Source organism: Periplaneta americana, chromosome 1 (assembly GCF_040183065.1).
Source record: "Periplaneta americana isolate PAMFEO1 chromosome 1, P.americana_PAMFEO1_priV1, whole genome shotgun sequence".
NCBI lineage: Eukaryota > Metazoa > Arthropoda > Insecta > Blattodea > Blattidae > Periplaneta > Periplaneta americana.
The window spans coordinates 212,515,012-212,542,403 of NC_091117.1; the positions used below are offsets into that span (position 1 = coordinate 212,515,012).

Sequence of the window (27,392 nt, forward strand, 5' to 3'; positions counted from 1 at the left end):
GTTAAGTAAGATAATGCTACGAATCTACAGACTGCTGCGAGCTGAGGGTACGCCAGTGCACGAATGCCTTTCGCACTGACTGAGGTGCGTGAGGGCTTTCATTTATTGTATTACATACTGCGTGTTCAGTTCAAAGTGTGTCATGGCTCGCTGTATTCCGTCATGTGGCTAGTCGTTGAGCCTAGAGAATTCAATCTTCCTACACTTCCAAAGAGTCGTATTACTTATGTGCCAGAGAAGTTGCCTAGCAAGTACGACGTTCATTCTGAAGAGTACTTAGCGATACGTACGCCCTGGAACAGAATACGGTCCCAAGTTTTCATCTTCCAAATAAGTGGGCAGCATTATCACGCAAAGTGGCCGTTGTGATCAAGAAATGCCGTACGAATTCGCATTGCCATGGCAAAGCAAGCCTCCAGATATAAACAAAGATTGATAACTATGGAGCTGAAAATTTCGCATTTGCGAAATCCGCGAATTTTTAAATTGTGGGATAGAAAGTATTTTCTGCCGCTACTATGGGTCTATGGATAACGTTTTCGAATGAAGCAGTCCGTGGTTCGTTTCTCGGCGTGGGCGGAGATTTATCTCCATTCCACCAGATTGGGTGTTTGTCCCGTGTCCTTCACTTGTCCTGTAGTCTCTCACAATGGCTCTGTATCGAGCTGACCATACGATCAGGGACAACCGAAAAGTGAGAGATTCCAGAATTGATTTAAATGAGAGATAAAGCAACGGTCAAGTGCTTAGAAGAGGTGTAGACTGGAGTTCTTTCATTGCTGATAGGCCCAGTGAATAAAAAACCAAAACATCAACGTGAACATTTCTAGCTAATAAAGATTATGAATTAACTTTTACGTACTGTTTTCCTCAATTTGTATTGAAGTTGAATTATATAATTTATAATTTTAAATACGGTAACAGTTTATCGTATCCACTAAATGTTTTCTATTGTAAAGAGTGTATCAAAGGAAGGGAATATTCACATTTCAAAAATCACTTCTGCAATTTCACATAAATTACACTATCGTACATAAATATAGATGTGACCTTGACTATCAGATTAGTAAACAACTTGTTTCAAGTAGACTTCTGCAGTGATAGTAGCTGAAGTAATCATGGGAGCCGTTGCCCTATAAAACCTTGCAGGAAAACCCCCGCGGCAGGAGTGCCTAAATTGTCATTAGCTCGTTAGTCACCATGGCAGCAAGCAAGACTTTGTCGTTTTTGTGCGTTGTATGCTTTTTCGTTGTTACAGGTGAGAAACTAACGACATACCATGAAATACAACGTATGATACATTCCAAAGTTTAGATTGTAAAATTTAGAGGAACTTGATCAATAATTTGTTACAGGAAGTTAAGGGCGCAGCATAAATACATTCATTGCAGCTACAATAATATACTGGCGGACAAAACAATTTGGGACACTTGAATTTTACTTTGTAAATGTATTTAACAGGTCACCAATAGTATAGTAGAGTATAGTATTTATTAACTGTCGTTATACCAAAAGCTAATAACATTGTCAAATTACACGTGTGAAATCATCGTGCAAAAATGAAAATTATTCTATTACAACACTAAACATAAAACAAAATGATCACAAATACTCCTTAGAGTTTACAATTGAGAGTCAAGATTATCAAAAATAGGCTAATATCTAGATGAAAATTGTATCACACTGATCACAAATATTATTTGATATGCTCCGTTTATATACAGACGTGGACAAATTATTAACAAAATTGACGATTTTTATGATAATTCTGTTTACAAAATTTGATTTTTCAATTTAGACTACAGTTGACAATTTTGTATATTTCTATCATTACAATAGACAGAAATATGCAAAAATTTCAACTGTAATTTAAATTGAAGAGTTAAATTTTGTAAAAATATATAATAAAAATCTTCAATTTTGTTAATAATTTGTAAATTAGCAAAAATGTCAACTACAGTCTAAATTGAAGAGTCAAATTTCGTAAAACTATAAAATAAAAATCTTCAGTTTTGCTAATAATTTGGAAATATAAAAAATGTCAACTGTATTCCAAATTGAAGAATCGAATTTTGTAGAAATATATAATAAAAACCTTCAGTTTTGCTAATAATTTGTAAATATGCAAAAATATCAAATGTAGTCCAAATTGAAGAGTTAAATTTTCTAAAAATATACTATACAAATCTTCAATTTTGCTAATAATTTGGAAATACGCAAAAATGTCAACTGTAGTCTAAATTGAATAATCATATTTTGTAAAAATATATAATAAAAATCTTCAATTTTGCTAATAATTTGTCCACGTCTGTACAATAAAACAAGAATTAACTTAACAATTTATGAGAATTTCCTAATATATTACAAAATAATAATACAATTCAGAGAAAGAAACCTAAAAAATATCTACAGCTTGATTTTCAAACTCAAAATATTCTTGCACAGAATAGAATGGGTTTCTAAGAAGCCACGTTTTCACTTTGACTTTGACTATGTCAAGTGACACTTCCTGTGCTAACATGTTGAACATCCTACAGCCCAACATGTTAGGACTACTTTTAACTTTGGATAGTCTGCAAAATGGTATGTCCAGTTTTTCTTTATTCCGAGTATTATACTCATGTTTATCCATCCTACTGGTGAAGCCATAAAGATTTTTCTTGATGTAAAGAAGGAGTTCCAGAATATATTCATTAACAACTGTTAAGATGGACTCCTGTGGTTTACAATGTGCTTTGCTTGGTACTTCTGTGATAATTCTTATTGCTTTCTTCTGAATCAGTAGGACTTCAATAAGTTTATAGCTGTTTCCCCACACCAGGATTCCATACTTCAATATGCTATGAAAAAAAGCAAAATAAACACTTCTTAGGTACTGCCCGGGTATTTTATCTCTAATCACTCTTAAGAGGTACAGGACTCTGGACGGTCTTCAAGAGATATATTCGATGTGGCAATCCCAGGTTAGTTTTGCATCAAGATGGATACCAAGTAATTTTACTGCCTTTTCTTCGGACCCTTCTTCTTTTCTCAATGTCAAAATTAATTTTTGAGTCTTCTCCTCGTTTAAAATTAACTTATTTGCTCTGAACCATTCTGTTGTATTTGAGGTTAGGTGACGCAGTTCTGCTGCACTACTCGAACATGTTATGAAAGAAGAGTCATCTGCATATAATGTTGATTTAGCCATAATGTTGTAACTTAAATCATTTACAATAAATTACAATAATTAGGAATGATTAGGAATAATAATAATAATAATAATAATAATAATAATAATAATAATAATAATAATAATAATAATAATAGTGATTAATAAGATTATAATCTTACTATACAAAAAAAGAAAATGAACATGACTTCATAACATCAACAATTACCAACAATAATGCCCATTGTTGTCACACTCTGCATAAGCAAAATTTTGTTCAAATCTAGATTGTGATGTTATTGTTGGTAATTGTTGGTGGTATGAAGTCATAATCATTTTCGTTTTAGTCTATGTTACGTTTATAATCGTACAATAATTAAATTAATCGCCATTTAAAACATATTGGTGACATATCAAATACAAAATAAAATTCAAGTGTCCAAAATTTTTTGTCCTCCACTGTATTTAAAAAGTATAATTGTTCTGAACTTGATGCAGATAAATTACATAGATTGTGATAATAATGACAATAGTAATAAATAATAGTCGTAATAATAATAATAATAATAATAATAATCATCATCATCATCATCGTCATAATCAACTTTGGCAATCTTTAAAAAAATTATTGCTACTAAATGAGAAAAACAGCAATAACAAACCAAATAAATATAAAGTTAATATTCAAATTTTCATTTTAGTCTTTGCTGAGCACTATACTAATCACAACTTTTATGTATTGGTGTTATCATGAAGTTAATCTGCTCAAAAAGTATAGATAGGCTAATATTTTAAATGCATTATACCTTATAACTGGTAAAAAAATCTCGCATTTCCAATATTATGTTAATGGACAATAAAGACTGCATTCTACTGTCTGCTAACAAAAATGTTAATTTTACTCTGTTATATTTAGCATTCATTTCTAAATTCCTTTGTAAACGGGGTCGATTTTACATTCACAACAATTTAATAGAATCTCTTTGGCTTTTGTAGCTATACTTGTAATGTGGATTGCTTCTTGAAATGTTATCCACTAAAGCAGGAGTTCTCAAACTTTTTGAGACCGAGCCGCCCTTCAATTTTCCGTGCGACGCCCCGTATCCTCCTCAAAATATGCCCAAATTCTATTTGATGGTTTATTTTAAAATTACTATAGTCGCGACGCAGTTATTCCCGGCGTGACTCCGCCTCTTTGCTTACGTCTTAGGAAGTGAAGGCTCTATAAAGACTAGGTAGGTAGTATCGTTCGCCATTTTTGTTCTTTCGTTGCCGAGCTACCATACGAGGAATCTATTTGCCACACCGTTAAACATTATCATGTCGTAGCTCCTATGATAATAAATCAAACGCACTGTAATTCAGCAAATAATTGAGCGGCAAATAACGTCTTCGTGTGCTTTCTGCGAACGCCAACGAAAGAGCCAAAATGGCGGGCGATTATATTAAGTATTTATCGAGCCTTAAGAAATGAATAACGTCTTCATAAGCGAATCACAAGACGCACACGTTTAAATGTAGCCGATCTGCAACGCGATTGGCTGCCGGTAATTAGAGCGACGGGACTATAGCTTGTATTCTTTTAAATGTAAAAAGTCAAAATTAGAATAATATAAATAAGTTATGTATCTACATGCACTGAAAATTTGCATGTTGCGTTTCAGTATACATTACAAATTTCAGTTTCTCCATATAGCAATAGCATTTCAAAGACAGGCGACGCCCCATGGTGTCGTGACGCACAGTTTGAAAACTCCTGCCTTAAAGTATAGTCCTAAATGTATGAAACTTTAACTACCAGCATATCTCCCTAAAAATATTACAGCTGCAATTTAACAAAAATAACAATATGTTTGCTTATTAGAAACAAAACAATACATTATGTAGGTAACGTAATGAATAACAATTATAATTATGTAATATGGTGACTAACATCTCGAAATTACACGGTTTAATGGTACGTATCATATCGTATCACTGTCAAAATTATAAAGATCATTGATTAAATATTTTCGTATAATAATGCTACGTAATTTACACATGTTCTAACCTTATAACTAAATTTTAGTTTATTCATACTCTGAAACTAAACAATATCTCAGTACACTTCAACTACAACTCCTCTGATAGTTCGTAAATGTGTGTCCCAATTATAATTGTAACATTACATACTATGTGATTCGGATACAAGCGAATTCACCAGACCTTGCAAACACTCTTTATAAGAGCCAGTCCCTTTAAACTAGCATGAAAATGTATTTCACTTAGGAATATAGTAATATGGTGATTACTTTCACGTGTTAATACTGAACTAAGTTTATAATCATAGGCAATATCAACGCGTGAAAGACATCACCATATATTATATTCCTAAGTGTTAGGCCTATAGTGTTAAAAGTTGTGAATCAAGATGTACTAGTGGCTTGTGCAGCAAATGCTGCAAACTAAGTCCATTAGACGTTCAAATAAACGTTTTTCAGATTTATTTTCAATGAAGAATACCAGATATTCGGAAAGTTGTTTCCATAACAATGAAAGATACTCTCTCTCGAGCCAATACTGAAGAGAACCACGCATATAAATATCTACACCACACCGCCATTAAATATATGAAAAAGACCCAACCCCACTTGATTAATAATTATAAAAATATTTGATTTTTAATAATATTATTATCTTACGTAGTTTTATAGCTTTCAGTAACATATACTATATATATAGGCCGCCACTCAGTAAAATATAGAAATCAAAATCTAATTTAAGTTATTCTCTACATCTTCTTAAATAACCCCAAAACGTTTCACTTTCATATCATCAATATAGTATTAATATGTATAATAAATGAAAAATAGTCACATCATGGCATTAACTACAATAATATTTCATTTCTAATAGTAATAATGTCATCAAACCACCTCAAGTTTTGTAGTTTTTAATATCCAATACACAGCTGTACCCAGAAAATTACACACCATAGAATCGAACCCGCAAATTATTTTTAGTAAGTTAAGTTTTTAATAACCAATTTAATTTGAGCTATAAATCTGTCAGCATTCTTGTAGATCATGGCCTTCGTGTAATATTGTTTACTGTAGTATGTGCTTTGTTTTATTCTGAAATGCAACACGGCCGACTTGATGCTCGCTTCGCTTCTCCTTTACAAAAAAAGAAGGTAATATCAAGTCGGCCGTGAATGCTATTAGCTAGTTCTCAAAACTTACGACAGATGGATTTTGGAAAATAGGAAAATTATGTTTAAAAATTGACATTTCACTGAAAACTACTATTTTTCCGAAAAACTTCGAGTTCCAAGCTTCAAAATGAGGGGTCATTTATTAAAATCCGTCCAGCCCTTTTCCCGTAATTTCCATTACCAGCTCAAATTATATATATATATATATATATATATATATATATATATATATATATATAAATATATTATAAATTATATATATATATATATATATTTCAGTTGTTTTAGTAATTTATATCTTCACACAGTAAATAATTTAAGTTTGAAAATTATTACAAACTTTATAATTGATGCTTTCTCTTTATTTTCAGAAAACTATTCAATTTATTAGTGATCATTTCTGCTACATATGTCATAAAGTCTTTTAAATGTTTCAATTGTATACCAATTACACCTAAAATATATATCAGTTTCTTTGAACATAATTTTTAGAATTTCTCTGAACTTATACAATTTAGTAGATTTGCATTAATACTTTTCATTGGTAAAATATCTCAAGATATGCTTTCCAGATAGGTTGCCTGACTTACGATATTGTTGTTTACAATAGTTTGCCTGCTTTTTTTTCTTGTTTGAAAATGAAAACATATTTTACCCGGATTGTAAAGTTAACTTTCTCCATCTCAAATTTAATGAATGGAGCATTCATTTTATATTCCTCTTATGTGCGGATATTATTTTGCACAAGTTTTATAACTAATAAAATTATACAGAAATGTCCACACCTGTGGAGTAACGGTTAGCGCGTCTGGCCGCGAAACCAGGTGGCCCGGGGAAAGTTACCTGGTTGAGGTTTTTTCCGGGGTTTTCCCTCAACCCAGTATGAGCAAATGCTGGGTAACTTTAGGTGCTAGACCCCGGACTCATTTCACCGGCATTATCACCTTCATCTCATTCAGACGTAAATAACCTGAAATGTTGATAAAGCGTCGTAAAATACTCTACTAAAATAAAAAATACATGCCATTACACACAAACAAACAAGAACAACAAGGAACCACGTAATGTATTTCAAAATCATAGTTAAATCTGTTCTATAATATTATATAATATATAAACATTTAAGAAATGCTCAGCAGAAATCTTGAAACGAAAAATGTGATGAAGCTTTATTTACTTTATGCTCGAACATGCCGAAATGTAGTAATTATACACCTGGTAGCAGTCCTTTAATGCATGTCATTAAAGTACACCTACTCATTAAAGTACAGGTGTTCAGCCAATGACAACTCAGCTTACAGATGTTCAGCCAATGACAAGTCAGCTTTGTACCGTTATAAAACCGCAAGTATCGATTATTCTCGGATATGCAATCGAAAGAGAATTAGCGAAAAGTCACGGAGGCTGGAAATCCAATACTGTCGCAGAAGCTTATGTTCTGTTACTATAATAATTAGCGTTAATTGTAAATAATATTCAAATAAATTCAATTTGTCATCTCGTTTTTCAATGTCGAATTCAATAATCAAGGTTATATCAAGTTTAACGGGATTACATCAAGGTCAATGACATTATTGTTCCTCGGAAAAAAATCAATACTTTCGCGTCTGCGCACATCTCACAATTTACGACCTAGAACAAGGTCACTTCCGATCTTGTCAGATACAAATAAAATGTATACATCTGAATAATTTCAAGTTAGAAATCTGGTCGAGCATAAAAAGTCGTATGAAACTTGCCTATAATGGTAATTAAGACGCTCGTATGAAAATTATGAAACTCGCTTGCGCTCATTTCATGAATATCCATACTTGCGTCTTAATTACTATCATTATAGGCTCGTTGCATAATGTACTATTATACAATATTGTTCTTATGTAATACCGGTATCGAAAGTTCAAGTTGATTTAAAGTAAGTTGAAGTTCCTTTAGGTTAGATGTACTATTGAATAAAACAGTTGGCAAAAACATAAAGGTAATAATAATAATAATAATAATAATAATAATAATAATAATAATGATAATAATAATAATAATAGTAATAATGATGATGATAATAATAATAATGATGATAATAATAATAATAATAATAGTAATAATAGTGATAATAATAATAATAATAATAATAATAATATTAATAATAATAACTGTAAAAGAATATTGTCATCTGGCATATTTTACAGTATATTATATAAACATATATTTTACATTTCAGAGAGCGCTTTGCAACTGTAATTCAAGTTTCATTATATTTGGACCTATACTCTTTCCTTTGTTTTCAGATGTGGGCGATTGTGCAGGCACAACGGAACGTGCTATAAGCAATATGTTCACAACGGTAAATACAGCACTTTCTAAAATACGCTTTTATCATAAAATATCTGACTATTTGTAAAACTAAAACACAAATTTGACTCCAATGACAATGTAACAACAAAGTAGGTGTGAGAGAAAGACGAATCAGTAAACAAACAGAAGTAAATGAAATTGACCGTGCGATGAAAAGAAAACAAATATTAGAATTTGCACTTAACTTTTAGAATTCTAATATAGGAGATTATAAATAACATTATTATTGAACAAATGAATGTTCACAGTTAAATTTTACATTTCATTAAACAAAAACAATTGGAATGGAACGGACACACTAGAAGGATGACAGATGAAAGATTATCAAAAAGAATACTAGAATGGATACCGTAGGGAAGAAGAGAAAGAGGGAGACCTCCTGTTGCTTGGATACAGAATACCAACACAGCTATGGCAGAGCGAAATAGTGGTGGAATTTCATGAGTATACATACAGACAAAATGGAGGGGGAAAACTTGAATTTTGTAATCATGTGTTACAGAAAAATGTGTATGCATTATAAAACTGGATAAATAAGTACATTATTATTATTATTATTATTATTATTATTATTATTATTATTATTATTATTATTATTATTATTATTATTATTACTACTACTACTACTTTACGCTAGAGAAATGTTTGGAAACCGACAAATTTATTTTATAGAATATATTTTACTTTCGTGGTTTGTTTTCGCTGTCCATTTTCATTTCATTTATTGTATTACATACTGCGCGTCCAGTTCAAAGTGTGTCATGGCTCGCTGTATTCCGTCATGTGGCTAGTCGATGAGCCTAGAGAATTCAATCTTCCTACACTTCCACAGAGGTGTATTACTTATATGCCAGAGAAGTTGCCTAGCAAGTACGGCGTTCATTCTGAAGAGTACTTAGCGATACGTACGGTAACGCGTGTAGTGGCAGGAAAGTGAACTGTTTGGAAACACGTACTGAGGTGAGTTTTTTTCTTACTGTCGGGATATGTGGAGAGGGTTAAGACGATTACTTACGTATTTGTTGACATTAACTTCGACGGTCAACATGGACACGGAGCATTTGATTTGTATTGTGGAATGTTGCCGTACGCAACCAATGATAACAAATACCCTGCGTACGACTTGCCCGCGCAAAACACAGTTCGAAAGAGGTTATGGTAGCACACAGACTTTACAGACCGCCATCTGTTGCTACGACGTTCAAGTTATACCGTACACGTTCTCAAGTTCAGATTGAACGCCTTGATTAATGGGCAACTTCTCTGACATAAAAGCTGAAACTCGCTTCAAATCGCTGACTCTCAACAGTGACGTCATGAAATGAACACCCAGTAGATCTTACACTATACTTGTTTTTTTGAAAGATGGAACATGACAGTTAAGCGGCCGAGCTTGGAACTACAGTGCTATGTTGCCAATATGGACTACCACGCTGCCAGCTGATAGAAGTTAGCAATTGACGTTAAGATGGGTGACGTTAAAACATTCATTGACAATTGACGCGAAGGTAAAAAAAAAAACAATACAAAAATCGACAGACAATCAAAGACGAAACGTTCCAATATTAACATTGTGTGCACAATAAATGTTGCCAAGAGAGCTATAAGCACTCGTCATTTGGGAACGGAAGTTTGGCAACTCAACCGTCGTTACCATAGCAACAGACCTACCACGCTATGTGCCATTCAATTGTTTTTCCGATCGCAACGCTCCTGTCATGTACCATCTTTCAAAAAAACAAGTATAGCAATGAAGCTTTAAGATGTGGAACAAGTCAAAATTTTTACAAGATTACAATTACAATTTTTACAATTTTTTTTACAATTTCAATTTCAATTTTTTACTATTTTCTGGCGAGATGTAGTGAGATGAGGTGAGGCCGAGGAATCGCCAACAGATTACCTGGCATTTGCCTTATGGGTGAGGAAAACCTCGGAAGAAACCCAACCAGGTAATCAGACCAAACGGGGGTGAAGTGAAGTGAGGCCGAGAACTCGCCATAGCCACCCGGCATAAGTCCCTCGGCTGGGGAAAGCCTCGGAAGAAACCAATCAATCAGACCAAATGGGAACTTACTTGTATAACTCTAATGCATAACGGAAACATATTGTAATCACTACATTTTGCGACCTTGTTCTTCTGAAAAAAACATGCATGGCAACATAATCTTCGAAGCCTTTTGGCGTAAATTGTTATCAGCGACTAGCCTTCAACCATGTCAGCAGCCTATCACCCAGGACACTTATTTAAGAACCGTCGAAGTGACTTTCAACACATATGTAAGATAGGACTGCAGATATTATTCATATGGAAAATTCCAAAGTAATGATATCTCTGTAAATAAGGTTGGTGTCCGTGATATGCCATGCTAAGGTTTGAGAATTTTTCTAGCCGCCTTTAAAAAAAATATAAACCACTTTTTTCTTACTCGTTCTCAGTCTAATGAACTTTCTTAAAACAATTTCCTTTCCCCATAAAAATAGCTTTAATTGTCCAAAAAGTCCCAAATTCCAAAAGTCTACCTAGTGGCCATATCAGGAACATGTGCACATGATATGGCCACCCTTGTTCCATGTTCTACAAATCGTGATTGTTTTCAGTTTGATAGCGCAGTTGTGCTAAAATTAAATAATTTTGTTATAAAATGAATAAACATGACACTCAATAATCTTTTTTATAATTAAAAAGTGTACTCAAAACAGGTTTTTCCATAAAAAAAAGTTGTTTTTCTTAAAATACACAATTTTTGCGTAACCCCAGCTATAGGCCTAAGGCATGTAAATTTGTCAGATGAAAAAAATAAAAGTGAAATGAACTTGATCTGGCCATGGTGCATTTGATATGGCCATATCAGGAGCAGGTAAGCTTTCACGAAAATCGTTTGATTATGAACAACTCGTAAAAGATACGCCATCAACGACAACACCAATCAACAGAATATTAAAAACTGAATGGAGTACTATGGTTTTCATGAACAAGTCTTTGAACAACATGCATAAAATGAAGGAGACATACCAGAGAAAAATAGGAAGAGGTCACATGAAAATCGCAAAACAGGGAACTGACGTCATATTGCTCAACCTGACTGGATGGAAAACGGTCAAGTAACATACCAGGATGCCCTTTTCACTGGATCCTGCTGCAATTTAGCGGATTTTTTGGTTAACTAACTCACAATAGGGGGGTGGCCATATTAGGAATATGGCCATAACAGGAACACCCACCTTAGTAACCATTCAATGTAGCAGAAAGCGAATATGGAATAAATCTGTATGATTTATGCTCAGTACCAAGACGGTAAGAATCGAACAAATGCAATAAATTTCATTGTTACAATTAATTATACAAGATGGATGTGTTTTGTGACTATCAAAATTTGAATCTGTGACTCTGAAATCAGCTACAAAGGTCGGTCCGTTTTTTTTTTTTGCCACTACTGTACAAGGTATCAGTTTTATTGTTACTAGAGATGAGCTTAAACGATATTTTCAAGTATCTGTGACAACTGTGACTGTGACAATTAAATATCTGTGACTTCTATCGGTGATTTTGTCACACCGATATTTTATATCGATACGCAGCATGAATTACACCGATATTTTGTCACACCGATAAAAATTAGCAGGAACTATTGAAGAGCAGTGAAATATGAATACGATTTCTCTATACACACCACTCATCAGTGATTTATATGGGAAAATCCAACAAAGAAATTATGTACATGTACCATTAACAAATAAGTACTTACCTAACTGAACAGTAACATATCAAAAGTTAAAGAGGTTATATTATATGTAGATATTGAACCAGTTGATCATTTTTAAATGTAGTTTGGTATGGAGAAATTGAGGTTATATGATTATCCTAATCGTTTTAAAAATTGGTCCTTTTTATTGTATATAATATAATGGATAAATTATTTTAAGTCGTGGATTAACATTATAATATTGAGTCATAGAATAAAAATTAATGAAACGTAAGTACTCGGAAAAAACATTGGAAAATAATTACAAAACAAAACAGTTGTTCAGACAGGATTTTACACAAGATTAAGTACTGGTAACCAATGGTGTTATTATTTAAATCGTGTAATAACTACATCATTTATAATAAGATGGAGAAACTACCGCCCGATTGCTGTTATTGTATCATGCGCATGCGCAAACCCACGACGTAGAGGAGAAAATATCAGTCACAGAGTACTGAATACGGAGCAGATTTCGATAGCGATATTTTGTCACAGATATTTCGCGTCTTCAGTCACAGGTTTATCTGTGACAAAAAAAAAAATACCTGTGACAAAATATCGGTTTGTGAAATATCGGTCATCTCTAATTGTTACTGATAAATTGCATGTAATAAAATTGTTTCCAGATTGTGGATGGATTTGCAGAAATGGCACAGAACTCTTCTAAGATTATCGACGCGGTAACGGAAGCCAGTAATTACGTTCAGAGAGGTAGGTTTGTTTGAAGCGTCACTTCCTATATACACCGTGTTTAATGAAGATTTGGGGGATTATAGCACTTTATTACAACTAGGCCTAAACTATTGAACTTACGTTAATGAAGTTCAGAACGAACGAGGAATGCTAACAGTTTTTTGACACCTACATAGCGAAATTTATAAACTTGTACAGGGACATCACTTTATTTTTACCAACATTTTTAACATTAACCTAGCTATACTCGGAAACACTGCGTTACATTACAGGAGTTTGGTCTTACTAGTGCAATATGTAAACAAATCATTTTACTAGGTATAGGAGGAGAGAAAAGTAGTGTATCCATTTATGTTACAGGGAAATGCAGTAGCCTATTACGATTTTCAGTTTTATCATTACTTTTACTATATTTTTCAAAATACAATAGAGTAGTAACAATATATTTTTTTTCACAAAGTCAACTCTTCAGACGGTTATATTCATTATGTAATGTCTACTTTATCTACTTTATTCATTATATTACCAACCTAATTTACTTGTGAGAATTTTGTGAGCACTTCCGTAAGAAACCCCAATTTCTACAGCTAACTTCTTGACCGACTTATTAGGACTTCGCTGCATCCTTTCTCTAGCATCTTCTACAGCATCTTCTGTCACCTTTGTTGGTTATCTTACACTTTTCTTCCTTTCTTTACACCCTGTTGCTCTAAATTTACCTATCAGATTAATGACATTTCTACGAAAATATTCCATAATGATATAATAAGAAAAGCGTGAAAAAAAACTGTTCTTCACATTCGTTTATATTTTAATTCCAGTTTCCACCATCGTCCTTCATAACTACAAACAGTAAAACAAAACTCTAGTTTAAATTTATTAATGATGTTAAATACCGTACCATATTGTCGGGTACCGTACTTTCGGTAACTCTAATCTTCACTTGTGTAGCATAACTGAATTTATCCGTGTGGACTTAGCACACCATACCTGTGTGAAAATAAAGTTCAATAATATAAGTTCTTTCTTCTATAGAAAATGCAACATATTTCTGAAACACACTGTACTCTGTACTGGTTACTTCACTGCTAGCAACAGCGGCCGTAAGTTTGTGTGGCTGACGTTAGCAAGGACATTAGTGAAAGGGGTGAGAGTCAAGTATATTCAGAAAAGCAGGTACAATAAAAATGCAAGTAAAAATAAAGTGATGTCCCTGTACTTGCTATTTGGGAAAAGGAAATTGTACCAGAACAATGGAAGGAGTCCATAATTGTACCTATTTTTAAGAAGGAGGACAAAACCAACTGTGGTAACTTTCGAGGAATATCACTTTTGTTGACGTCGTACAAAATTTTGTCCAATATTCTTTTGAGAAGATTAACTCCGTACGTAGACGAAATTATTGGGGATCATCAGTGCGGTTTTAGGCGTAATAGATCGACTATTGATCAGATTTTTTGTATTCGACAGATAATGGAGAAAAAATGGGAGTATAAGGGTACAGTACATCAGTTATTCATAGATTTCAAAAAGGCATATGACTCGGTTAAGAGGGAAGTATTATATGATATTCTTATTGAATTTGGTATTCCCAAAAAACTAGTTCGATTAATTAAAATGTGTTTCAGTGAAACATACAGCAGAGTCCGTATAGGTCAGTTTCTATCTTATGCTTTTCAATTCACTGCGGGCTAAAGCAGGGAGATGCACTATCACCTTTACTTTTCAACTTCGCTTTAGAATATGCCATTAGGAAAGCTCAGGATAACAGACAGGGTTTGGAATTGAACGGGTTACATCAGCTTCTTGTCTATGCGGATGACGTGAATATGTTAGGAGAAAATCCACAAACGATTAGGGAAAACACGGAAATTTTACTTGAAGCAAGTAAAGCGATCGGTTTGGAAGTAAATCCCGAAAAGACAAAGTATATGATTATTTCTCGTGACCAGAATATAGTACGAAATGGAAATATAAAAATTGGAGATTTATCCTTCGAAGGGGTGGAAAAATTCAAATATCTTGGAGCAACAGTAACAAATATAAATGACACTCGGGAGGAAATTGAACGCAGAATAAATATAGGAAATGCGTGTTATTATTCGGTTGAGAAGCTTTTTATCAAAAAATCTGAAAGTTAGAATTTATAAAACAGTTATATTACCGGTTGTTCTGTATAGTTGTGAAACTTGGACTCTCACTTTGAGAGAAGAACATAGGTTAAGGGTGTTTGAGAATAAGGTGCTTAGGAAAATATTTGGGGTTAAGCGGGATGAAGTTACAGGAGAATGGAGAAAGTTACACAACACAGAACTGCACGCATTGTATTCTTCACCTAACATAATTAGGAACATTAACTCCAGACGTTTGAGATGGGCAGGGCATGTAGCACGTATGGGCGAATCCAGAAATGCATATAGAGTGTTAGTTGGGAGACCGGAGGGAAAAAGACCTTTAGGGAGGCCGTGACGTAGATGGGAAGATAATATTAAAATGGATTTGAGGGAGGTGGGATATGATGATAGAGACTGGATTATCCTGCACAGGATAGGGACCGATGGCGGGCTTTTGTGAGGGCGGCAATGATCCTTCGGGTTCCTTGAAAGCCATTTGTAAGTGAGTACAAATGGCGAATTCTTGTATCACGACTGACACGGCAAATATCCACGAGATAGTCTAGTTCACAGATAGGCATCGTGCCTCACTTGAGAAATAATGCCTCACTGACCTTCACAGAGCTTATCGCTCTGAGTGACATCATCTTCACAGTCCCCGTTCCTCCCTCATGCAGCTTCTAGGCGTGGGCAGGTTCTATATCAGTTTCATAAGCAATATCAGTGGTGGCATAATGGCATTATCAAAGCAGTGTGTACGCGTTAGAAAACTATTATTTCCTGAGCAATGGAAGGAAGAGTTTTTTTGCTGTTTAGAAGGGGAGAACATACGATGTTTGTTATGCTCGAAAATCCTATTAGGCATTAATAGATTTAATATACAACGACATTACTCCTCATTCATAAAAAAAAACATGCTGAATTAGAAGTTAAGACAAATTAAATGTTATTTTTCGTACTATTCCGAAGAAAATTTATGATCTTAATATTTGCATAGTATACTAAATACGACATTATACCTTAAACACGCTGCATTAAAAGGTACGAGGAATTAAATGTTGTTTGTACGTATTATTTCCAAAAGAAATGTATAAAAAAATATCAAATGTGCGTAGAAAACGAAATATGATTTTCTGAAATTATTTTAGGTCGAGAACGTGCAAATCTATTAAATAATCTTGAGAAACGCCAGAATATTCAAGAAAATAAACGTAGACAACGTGATGGAATATTATTGGCTAGTTACGCAATTTCTCGCTGGAATATTATTGGCTAGTTACGCAATTTCTCGCTTGTGATTTAAATCAATTCAATGATGGAGAAATAGTAAAGAGGTTTATGATTAAAGCTGCCGAATTAATTTGCCAAATTGAATGAAAGTTTTCGAGTTTCTCACGTTAACCAAGCGCTTTCCTAATAATTCGCCACTGACCGCCTTAGCGATTACGATAAGGTGACGCAGGTCACAGCAGTTTATATTTCCCAACCTACTCTGCAGTCTCCTCTCCTAGTAAACAAACTATTTCAAATCGAGTGCCTCACGTAACCGAAAATTGTGCCCATGTATGGTCTAGTTTTTGCCACACTCGCATCAACATGGCTTGTCGATAGTGTCAACAGCTGCGATGATACGCTCCCTTAGATCTGGGACATTACGCGACATCGGTGGAACGAATACTCTGTCTTTGATGTAACCCCACAAGAAGAAATAATACGGTGTGAGGTCCGGTGACCTTGGGGGCAACAGCATTTTTGCATAGTATATATGTACGTCCTATCCAAAGTCTTGGCAGCACTGTGTCCAGATTGATGGGGACCAGGTGATTTTCCTTTGCGCACAAAACCTGTTTCTAATAACGTTGAACTAATTTGCAGGTTTTAAAATTAATAATCTTTATCAAATTCTTGAAGTAGTAATGTAAAAACGATGAAAATCGTGGTGATCAAGTTTTATGGAATCATAAATAATAATTAAGTGGCATAAAATTGAACAATCGGTAATATAACTGTTTTACTTACTTACCTACTGGCTTTTAAGGAACCCGGAGGTTCATTGCCGCCCTCACATAAGCCCGCCATTGGTCCCTATCCTGAGCAAGATTAATCCATTCTCTATCATCAAATCCCACCTCCCTCAAATCCATTTTTATATTATCTTCCCATCTACGTCTCGGCCTCCCTAAAGGTCTTTTTCACTCCGGCCTCCCAACTAACACTCTACATGCATTTCTGGATTCGCTCATACGTGCTACATGCCCTGCCCATCTCAAACGTCTGGATTTAATGTTCCTAATTATGTCAGGTGAAGAATACAATACGTGAAGTTCTGCGTTGTGTAACCCTCTCCATTCTCCTGTAACTTCATCCCTTTCAGCCCCAAATATTTTCCTAAGAACCTTATTCTCAAGCACATTTAATCTCTGTTCCTCTCTCAAAGTACGAATATTCATTCATTCATTCATTCATTCATTCATTTATTTTATTCCATAGATCTTACATGAGCAATGAAGCTTTAAGATGTGGAACATGTCAACATTTTACAATATTACAATTACAATTTTTACAAATTTTTATAGTTTTACAATTTAGTAATTTTCTACAATTTTTACAATTTTGTACAATTTTTTTTTTACATTTTGGCGAGATGTAGTGAGATGAGATGAGGTCCGAGGATTCGCCAAAATATTACCCGGCATTTGCCTATTGGTGGGGGAAACCTCGGAAAAACCCAACCAGGTAATCAAATCAAAGGGGTTGATGCCAAGGGCTCGCCATAGACCATCCGGCTTCAGTCCCACGGCTGGGGAAAACCTCCGAAGAAACCAAAGTCCAAAGGGGGATCCAACCCAAGCCCGAACGCAGCTCCGGATCAGCAGCCCAGCGAGTCTGCCGACTGAGCTACATCGATGGCTCTACTAAAAGTATACAATACATAGCCAATCAGATTATTAAATTTACAAACGCAAACGATCATTCATAAGTTGAGCTATATGTATAATACAAAGCAATTTAATTAAATTTAAGGCATAAACAATTCAACCAGTTGTGATATACAGAAATTGATAATACATATCATGCAAACTACTTCAAATTACAAACACAAACAATTTATCAGTAGAGCTATATAGATTACTATTCAATTTAAAGCATATACAATTCATCGGCCAAAACTATACAAATATATACAATACAAAGTAGCATACTTTCATTAAGCTATACAAATTTGTGCAATTGATATCAAGTAGATTAATTCAATTTATAATCATAAACAATTCATCAGTTGAGCTATACATATTACCATTCAATTTACAGTAGGTCTATATACAATTCATCAGTAGAGCTACACAGACTAGTAATCATTTTAAGAACAAGTTTCACAACCATACAGAACAACCGATAATATAACTGTTTTATAAATTGTGACTTCCAGATTTTTTGACAGCAGACTAGATGACAAAAGCTTCTCAACCGAATAACAGGCATTTCCCATATTTATTCTGCGTTTAATTTCCTTCCGAGTGTCATTTATATTTGTTACTGTTGCTCCAAGATATTAATAATAATAATAACAATAATAATAATAATAATAATAATAATAATAATAAAATTGATAATAATAGTTCATTTACTAGAAAATATACACAATGATAATTTCTTTAAGCTATTACATCTTAAACTAAAACGTAAATAAAGTAAATTACAATGTATTACAACTTTCTAGCACACTCCCTTAAGAGCAGAGTTCATGTTCGGGCGTGTTAGCAATCCTGGTTTTTAAATAAATACGGTATATAAATAATTGACAGATAATAGAGAAAAAAAGAAGAGAAAATATTTTTCAAATATTCGGAGAAATGTGGGTTATGAGTTCGATTTAATAATATCTCTTTAAAATACTTTAAATATTTTATTGTAATGATTTTCAAATTTGGAAATTTTTACATAATATATGTAATTGTTATATAATTCCTTATAGAATTCTCTTACATAATCTTGGACTGAATTGATGATTAATCTGTTTATCGAATTACCTACGTAGGTACTTATTTTCTCCAATGGCGTAGCATGAAATTTTGAGCAGGGGAAGCTAACTCAATTTGTCTTCCATGTACAGGAGTGGCAAAAAAAAACCGGACCGACCCTTGTAGCTGATTTCAGAGCCTTGTTCACTCAGAGCACGATAGACTGGTAACTAAGACTTTCGTGGTTCGAGTCCTGCCTGGGAAGAGAACTTTTTTTTTTTTTTTTTTTTTTTTGCTCCTTATTCAAATTTATTCCCAATACTTTTCGATTGCAGCGATATTTTACAACTTAATTAACTTATTATTCCCAGAACATGAATTTTACCAGCAATCGAAAAGTATTGGGAATAAATTTGAATAAGGAAAAAAAAAAAGTTTCCTTCCCAGGCAGGATTCGAACCACGAGTCTTAGTTACCAGTCTATCGTGCTTTGGAGTGAACAATGCTCTGAAATCAGCTACAAGGGTCGGTCCAGTTTTTTTGCCACTGCTGTACATATGAGAAAACGTATTGCAAAAATATAGTCTTAAAATAGTAGTCAATGTCAGCAGTCCGAAGATTGGTTGGAACCTCGTAAGTAAAACCAATAAGACATGACCTCAAATAATACGTAGTAAATTATGATTTCATGGTTTACACATATCTCTGACAAATAGACACGTATATTTGTAATTTAACATTAGCTCACTCCCTGTCATATATTTTAGAGAAATCACAATATTAACGGTCAATAAATACAGTATTAGTAATTATTACGTAAGCATGCGTCTGTCTTGGTTGTGTCCTTCACTGATAGCAAGGGAGTCGGCCGTTTTTTAAATCACACTTTTGTTCGTAAGTCAGTCTTGAAAATGTAATTGTCTTAAACACTCAAGTAAATTGGTGTCAGAAACTGTTATTTCACTCATTATTTATTATATCAGCCACAATGCACACTAACACTTCAACTAAACACAACTCACGAAAGGGATAACTCGGAAACTAAATTCTTTTCAATGTTAAAGCTAGCTTCTTGCGAGCCTTGCGACCAGGGTAGTTTTGTTAGAAAGAGATGGAAAATCTGCGGGGTGGGTTACACAGAAGAATGAGGGGATTGGAAGCTGGTGTGTGCAGGCTTCATGTTTACTGCTGCATCACAAATCATCCTAAGCTGCCGCATCACAATATTTAACGCTAAATATAAATTGTATTAAAATTAATAAATAATTTTGTTCATAAAAACTGCAGGTTTGTTATGAAATTATTATTAACTGGGGAAGCTGAGCTTTTTAGCTTACATTGACGCTACGCCACTGATTTTCTCTCTCCTGGCAATGAGAATGAAACGTGACACCAACGAGCACTGATAACAACAATCAGAATCAGAGTGGGTTGGGGAGCAAAGAAGTCTCTGAGACCGCTTACTTGCCGCATGTTAACCTATTCAACGAGTCGATAATACAGGGTGCGGCATTTAACGTTTCCCATTTTAAGTTGGCGATTCTGTTCACATTATTGGTAAAACATGTTTGCAAACACAGGGATTCGGTGTAGGAAAGCCTTGGATTTAGTTAGCCACATCCCAACACAGGGATTCAGTGTAGCAAAGCCTTTAGTTTACCATGGAACGTTGGCCGGTGCAACAGCGCATTTTCTGTGTTGAACAGTTTGTTTCAACCAAGTCAATTGTTGCTGTCCAGCGCGAGTTTAGGCGGATTTTTGGTGATAATCAACGTGGAGTTGCACCATCACGAAAAATAATCAGTGTGTGGGTGCGTCAGTGGCGTGAAACGGGATCGGTTCAAAACAAAGCTCGAGTTCGTCAGAAAACGGCGCGGACTCCTGATAATGTCGAACGTGTGAGAACGGCTCTGCAGAGAAGTCCGTATCGTTCCGTGCGGCGTCATTCCCGGATCATGAATTTGTCGGACAGAAGTGTGCGAAGAATATTACACAATGATTTGTACTTCCATCCATATAAACTCCAGGTCGCACAAAAATTAACAGTAGTAAACAAAGCTCTGCGCGTCCAATGTTTTCAGAGAATGCTGCAATTGTTTAACACTCACTATGACTTTCACAGCTGCCTGATAATGAGTGACGAAGCAAATTTCTGTCTCAATGGTTATGTAAACAAGCAGAACTTTCGTTATTGGGCCCCACAAAATCCACGTGAAATCTTTGAACGACCACTACACAGTCCTAAGGTCGTAGTCTGGTGTGCAGAGGGTATCATTGTCCTTACTTTTTCGAGGACGATAATGGAGCTGCGGTGACTGTGAACTCTGAGCGTTACAACATAATGTTGACAACTTTTTTCCTGCCTGAGTTGAGACGCCGTAACTGGAACATTCAGCGCCTGTGGTTTCAACAGGATGGAGCCACATCCCATACAGCACGTGTTTCAATGAACACACTTCGTGCTGCTTTCCCTGGGAGACTTACCTCCAGATTAGGTGACATTCAGCGGCCCTCTGTTTCCCCTGATCTCACTGCACCAGACTTCTTTTTGTGGGGGTATCTTAAGAGTAAGGTCTGCGGTCGTATCCTTCATGACATCGAGGACCTTAAAACCGCGATTCGTGAAGAAATTGCTGATGTTACACCTGAAACATTGCGGCGAGTAATGGCCGGTGTGCAGGGAAGATTGCAACAATGCATTGACGCCAATGGAGGACATCTTAAAGACATTATGTTCAAAACATAAGATGTACTGTAATTCCAAGATTATAATGGTTGTAAACTGATTAATTTCTTGTAATTTACTTGTAAACTAAATAAGTTATGGGGGTTTAAAAATAGGAAATGTTAAATGCCGCACCCTGTACAAGGATTTACGACAGGAAAATGATTGTAGTGAAATATTTAATTGTAGCATGAAGTCGATATTTTTGTTGTAATTGGAATGTTTTATTTTAAATTGTAACGTATATAATTAAAACAAATTATAACGAAATGCAACTGACATAATTTCAGATCAACTGTGAGGATATGAACTCAAAGGCATAAATTTATGTAATTTTAACTTCAAAACAGCTATTACGAACTCCTTAAATTAGTAACATTTTTCGATAAATTTTTCATTTTTTCATGTAGCATTGATTCATATTTTGATTTTGAATCTGTGAAGGTACAAAATGTTTAAATACGTTATATACTGGAAGGCACTTCCGAAGTAATGGAGTGCTCATTTACTTGTTTCATGTCGCAGAATTCGAGTCGCCGAGTTCCTTCCTTGGTATCGGTAGCGGTGTGTCGAATTTGCTCAATTTCTTCAAGAATATAATCTCGCTGATCAGCAGGACAGCCGGCGGACTCTTCAGAATCATCATCATCATCATTATCGTCGTTGCTGTGGTGGTGTTTGTCTCCATCATCTTGTGCCTATGTGGACTAAGTATAATGGCTATCATAGCAGTGTTCTTCGTAATCATTCTTACTGTCGGCTCTATCATCTTTGCCATCTACCAAATGCAGGCTTAAAGGTATGCTAATTTATGAAATACTGGGTTAATATATTGCAACGTGGCGACCCGGCTCTCGGCCGAGCCGCTCGCAGACTCCGGTTACGCAGAAACCTTCCTATCGATTATACCAATATCGGTAATTCAATACTCCTCAAACCATTAATGTGAAATTTTAGTAAATATAGAGAGTTAAAACATTATCTATCTACCAAAAATAAGAAATCAGATGCCAAATCTAATCTGCTGCTTCTTTTTTGAGAAATATTTGTTGCACCTATGTAAAAAGTGACTCAGCACTCGCTGCAGTCCCCGTTGAGAAATGGAGACGATGTTTTGCCGGAAGCTACCTTTCAATTTTTCGGAGTACAGTATATGGATTATTTTTACAATTCATTCATTCATTCATTCATTCATTCATTCATTCATTCATTCATTCATTCATTCATTCATTCATTCATTCAGTGATCTGCTCAAGTACAGGTCTTTCACTCAAACCCAGCTTTCTCCAGTCTTTCCTATTTTCTGCCTTCCTCTTTGTCTCCTCATACGATCCATATATCTTAATGTCGTCTATCTTCTGCCGCGAACTCTTCTACCGTTCACCATTCCTTCCAGTGGATCCTTCAGTAGGTAGTTTCTTCTCGGCCAGTGATCCAACCAATACCTTTTCCTCTTCCTGAACAGTTTCAGCATAATTCTTTCTTCACCCACTCTTTCCAACACAGCTTCATTTCTTATTCTATCTGTCCACTTCACACGTTCCATTCTTCTTCATATCGCTTCTCTTCACTTCGTCGTAACGTCCATGTTTCTTGCCCCATACAATGCCACATTCCATACAAACCACTTCACTTTTTACAATGTAGCTGCTTTATTTTTTAAAGGTCCTCAGGGATGAAAGTCACAAGACGTTCGGTTGGGAGATCGGGGAGGCCACACATTTCTCCTGATAATTCTATCCTTGAACTCTGTATGACGTTCGTCTACAGAATATTGGGCAATATGTGCTGACTCAGAATTCTGTTGGAAAAAGGCAAAAAAGCACGTACCCATTCCTAGAAACTTACATGCTGTAGCCCAAGTATGTTTCTCTTTTTGTTAAAGAGAAGATCCTGGGTACATTTTTGAATTATGAATGTATGTTAAGCACAATTATAATAATTGATGGCCTAACATTCTAAATGTGCTAAGTGCCAAAAACAACTTTCTGAGATATTGATGAAAAACACACTGCGAAATGCATGTTGAGATTCTACAACACCATCTTTTGGCGCACAAATGAGTCACTTGCACTTGGGTTGCATAAGGATAATTTAGCATGATATTCTCATATTGATGTTCCTACGTTAGATTGAATAAAATTAAATTTAAAAAACTGATACTTAGCACGTTTAGAATTTTATGTTTTCAATTATACTTTTACGACAGCACGCCGTAATCATTATACAAGACAAAAATGAATATTAATGTTTCATCAGTCAAGATGTCGACTAACAAAACATGGTGAAACTTTTTAAATAATGGTAATAAAAGTATCAAGTAAAATACCCGAACATTTATTTATCTTAACTAGTGGTGAATTTTTAAATGTTGTCTCTAATTGTCCATTAGTAGGTTTTAGTCCTTTTACGACATACAAGAATTCTGAATGTGACTTTCTTATGAAAAAAAATTGAAAATGTCTACAACATGTCTATAAATACATTAAAAAAAACGAAGTACACCCCATGAAATGAGTTTCATGCCAATTGCGTGCACCTGGTTCCCCATGCGTTACACAACGCGTCCCTCTTCAGCTACACCCATAGTAAGATTTCCTTGTGACAGGATTCCGTACCTCCGATTTCTGTTTCTACAAAGTGACAAAAGGAAAACACCTCTACCTTTAATCGACTGCGTTTACTCCATTCTACATCCAAACGAACACTGCAGTTTTATGCCTTTAGGCGCTGTTATTTTTTTCCGAATTTATTTCCTTTGTTATTCGGTGCTGATCTTACAAAATGGAAAATAAAAAACGAAAATGATTATATCCCAACGTAAATCTGAAGTATACATTATAAATACACTTAATTACAATATATGTAGAAATAGGAAAGAAAGATAAAAGTGAATCCCAAAAGTTTTTGTTGTTGTGATTGTTATTTTGAGCATTAGTCGGGATTTTAAGAATGTAAAATCATGCTGAGCAGGCCATAAAACTAAATAAAACACTATCACTAACCAAACTTGACAATAGACGTTCAAAATGAGAATCATTTACAGCCAAATAATATCCCAGTCTATCACGAAAACAGTCCATTGTCTTTCTCACAATTACATGACTGATCTGTTCCATCGCATATCTACAATGGATTGTTTTCGTGATAGACTGGGATATTGTTTGGGTGTGAATGGTTCTCATTTTGATCATCTGTTGTCAAGTTTGATTAGTGATAATGTTTAGTTTAGTTTTATGGTCTGCTCAACATGATTTTACATACTTACCGGTATTTGTCTCAAGTTTGTAGTCCACGAAACAAGTTTAATAAATAGTTAAGACATGAAACAGGTGAATGGATAATATTTCTACATATTCATACGTAAAATGTAATGGAGATTTGGAATATGTAAATTTTAATATAGGGTACTATTAAAAAAATAAACTTTACTGTCACACTCTATATGCTTGAATAACAAACTTTTTTTCGAACACTGGTACCATATTGTATGGTCTATCTCCAACAGCTTTTGTGTAAAACTTTTTTTTTTGTGTGTGAAATTAAAATTTAAGATGTTATTGGCAATATTCCATACTTATTGTTCATTCTATATTATATGTCACTGAAATAAAGGAGCATCAAAATAAATTATTCATTTATTAATTAATATGTCATCGTTATTGTTGGAATTTCCTGTATATTGTTAAGTATGTAAACAATAGTATATTGTAAGTCACTGATATGATTGCTTTTAGTAAATATTCAATTTTTTGCTTTTAAATTAATTTGTGTGCAACTGAATTTTCAATTTGTTCTGATCATTTATCTTTTTAAATGTTCTTAGGGCTGTATAAATTAATTAATTTTTATCTAAATTTTTCTTGTCTTAAATAATTCTTGCATGTAATGGTTGCATTTTATTTCTCTGATAAGTATTAATTCTTTGTACCTCTGGTGTATTATGTTGTCTTTCTTGTCATTTATAATATTATTTTGTAACTATTGTATTGTTGTTTTGTTTGTTTTTGGTTGAGTGGTAGAGGAGGGCTAATGGCCTTAACTCCGCCAGAAAAATAAATAATAAATAATAAGTTAATATAAATAAACGATAATCCAGATGACTGGGTGGTTTCTTTCAGGAAATGCTGCGATGCATACAACCGCTTAAAAATAAAAATAAATGAGGATGAACAGCGAACATAACAAACATAGTCTGCGCATTCCATTTTATTAATATTGTACTTGAAGCATAATACGGTCCATGAATTAACAAATGAAGTGCATTAACACACGAATGCATCGAGAGTGGCATCGACGCAAGGTGCAATGCAGATACAATATTTGTCTTCGAAATGGTTACCTGTAAATCTGGCTGCCATTTCATCTTATTTACTACTATTCACTGGTTATGTTCCCAACTCCTCGAATAACTTATGACTGTTTAGAGATTACCGTGGTTAACCTCATGTTTAAGTCTTAACCGAGGTCGATATACTGTACCGTAAAAATGCTTAACCAGGGATTATGTGACAATTAACGGTGGTTACATTAACTGACGTTGATGCATGTGGCCATTAAAGCCTTCGTTTCTTTTTTTAACAACCGTGCAATGACGCCTGAGTGAGCGTGGTGCGGCACGCAGAAGTCAATATGTGTTTATTTAGGACAGGCGTTCTCAACCTGATGCTCTTTTAATGACATTTGGTGCTCTCGTTATGCAAGTAAGAAAGTGCTTGAAAGCACGAACGCTCCTGAGATCTTTTTTCAATTCAAACTTTGTTGTACAAGCCGGAACAAATAGCTTTCCTATCCATTCATTATAATACGTTAGAGGCCTGATAGACCTTCTCGTATATAACCCCTTTCAATTCAGTGTGGACTAATCAGAAAAATTAATCATTTAAGATAATATACTAATGGCTTCTCATGCGGAACTTCAATTGATAGATCTCCATTCCTTCTTAATGCTGAAATTTGTTTTAATAGATATTTGATAGCCGTCCCAACCTGGGTTTAATAATTGGCCTCCTAATCAATTCTAAATAAATATTTATATTTAATTCATTTTTTTGTCTAATAGAAACCCTAGTTAGGTAGGCTATAATTGAGAAATGTATTGGAAATGCAAGAAACAATTTAGGCTACAAGACAAATTACATTTTTTATAAAGAACATAAATGATGATTAATTATGCAAATCGATGACTTCAATGCAGTGGGGGATATCATGTCCAGTGCTGTCAGGAATTTTTACTTTTCGGAAGACTTCTAAGGACTCCCGTGGGATTGTGCCTCTAACCCCAATAATAATTTCTATAACGTCCCATATCTTGTTGTCATATTTGGTCCCCAAATCACTGCAGCATGGCAGATAAATTGCCCGTTTTTTCTTTGCAGACTTCTCTAGGTTGTTCCTCGCTGTTCTCAAAATGGACTGTGGGATCGAGTATGAGTCCACAATTTTTTTTTCGGTCT

At 34.5% G+C, this 27,392-nt stretch overlaps 1 protein-coding gene across 1 annotated transcript; it reads left to right on the top strand.

Annotated features, from left to right (window-relative positions):
• The first annotated feature begins 1,118 nt into the window (after positions 1-1,118).
• On the top strand, positions 1,119-26,039 carry LOC138707869 (uncharacterized). The gene is made up of 4 exons (XM_069837860.1): positions 1,119-1,258; positions 8,627-8,682; positions 13,069-13,153; positions 22,462-26,039. The coding sequence occupies exons 1-4, from the start codon at positions 1,201-1,203 to the stop codon at positions 22,731-22,733; spliced, it is 471 nt and encodes a 156-aa protein (XP_069693961.1). The 5' UTR covers positions 1,119-1,200; the 3' UTR covers positions 22,734-26,039.
• The last annotated feature ends 1,353 nt before the right edge of the window (positions 26,040-27,392 follow it).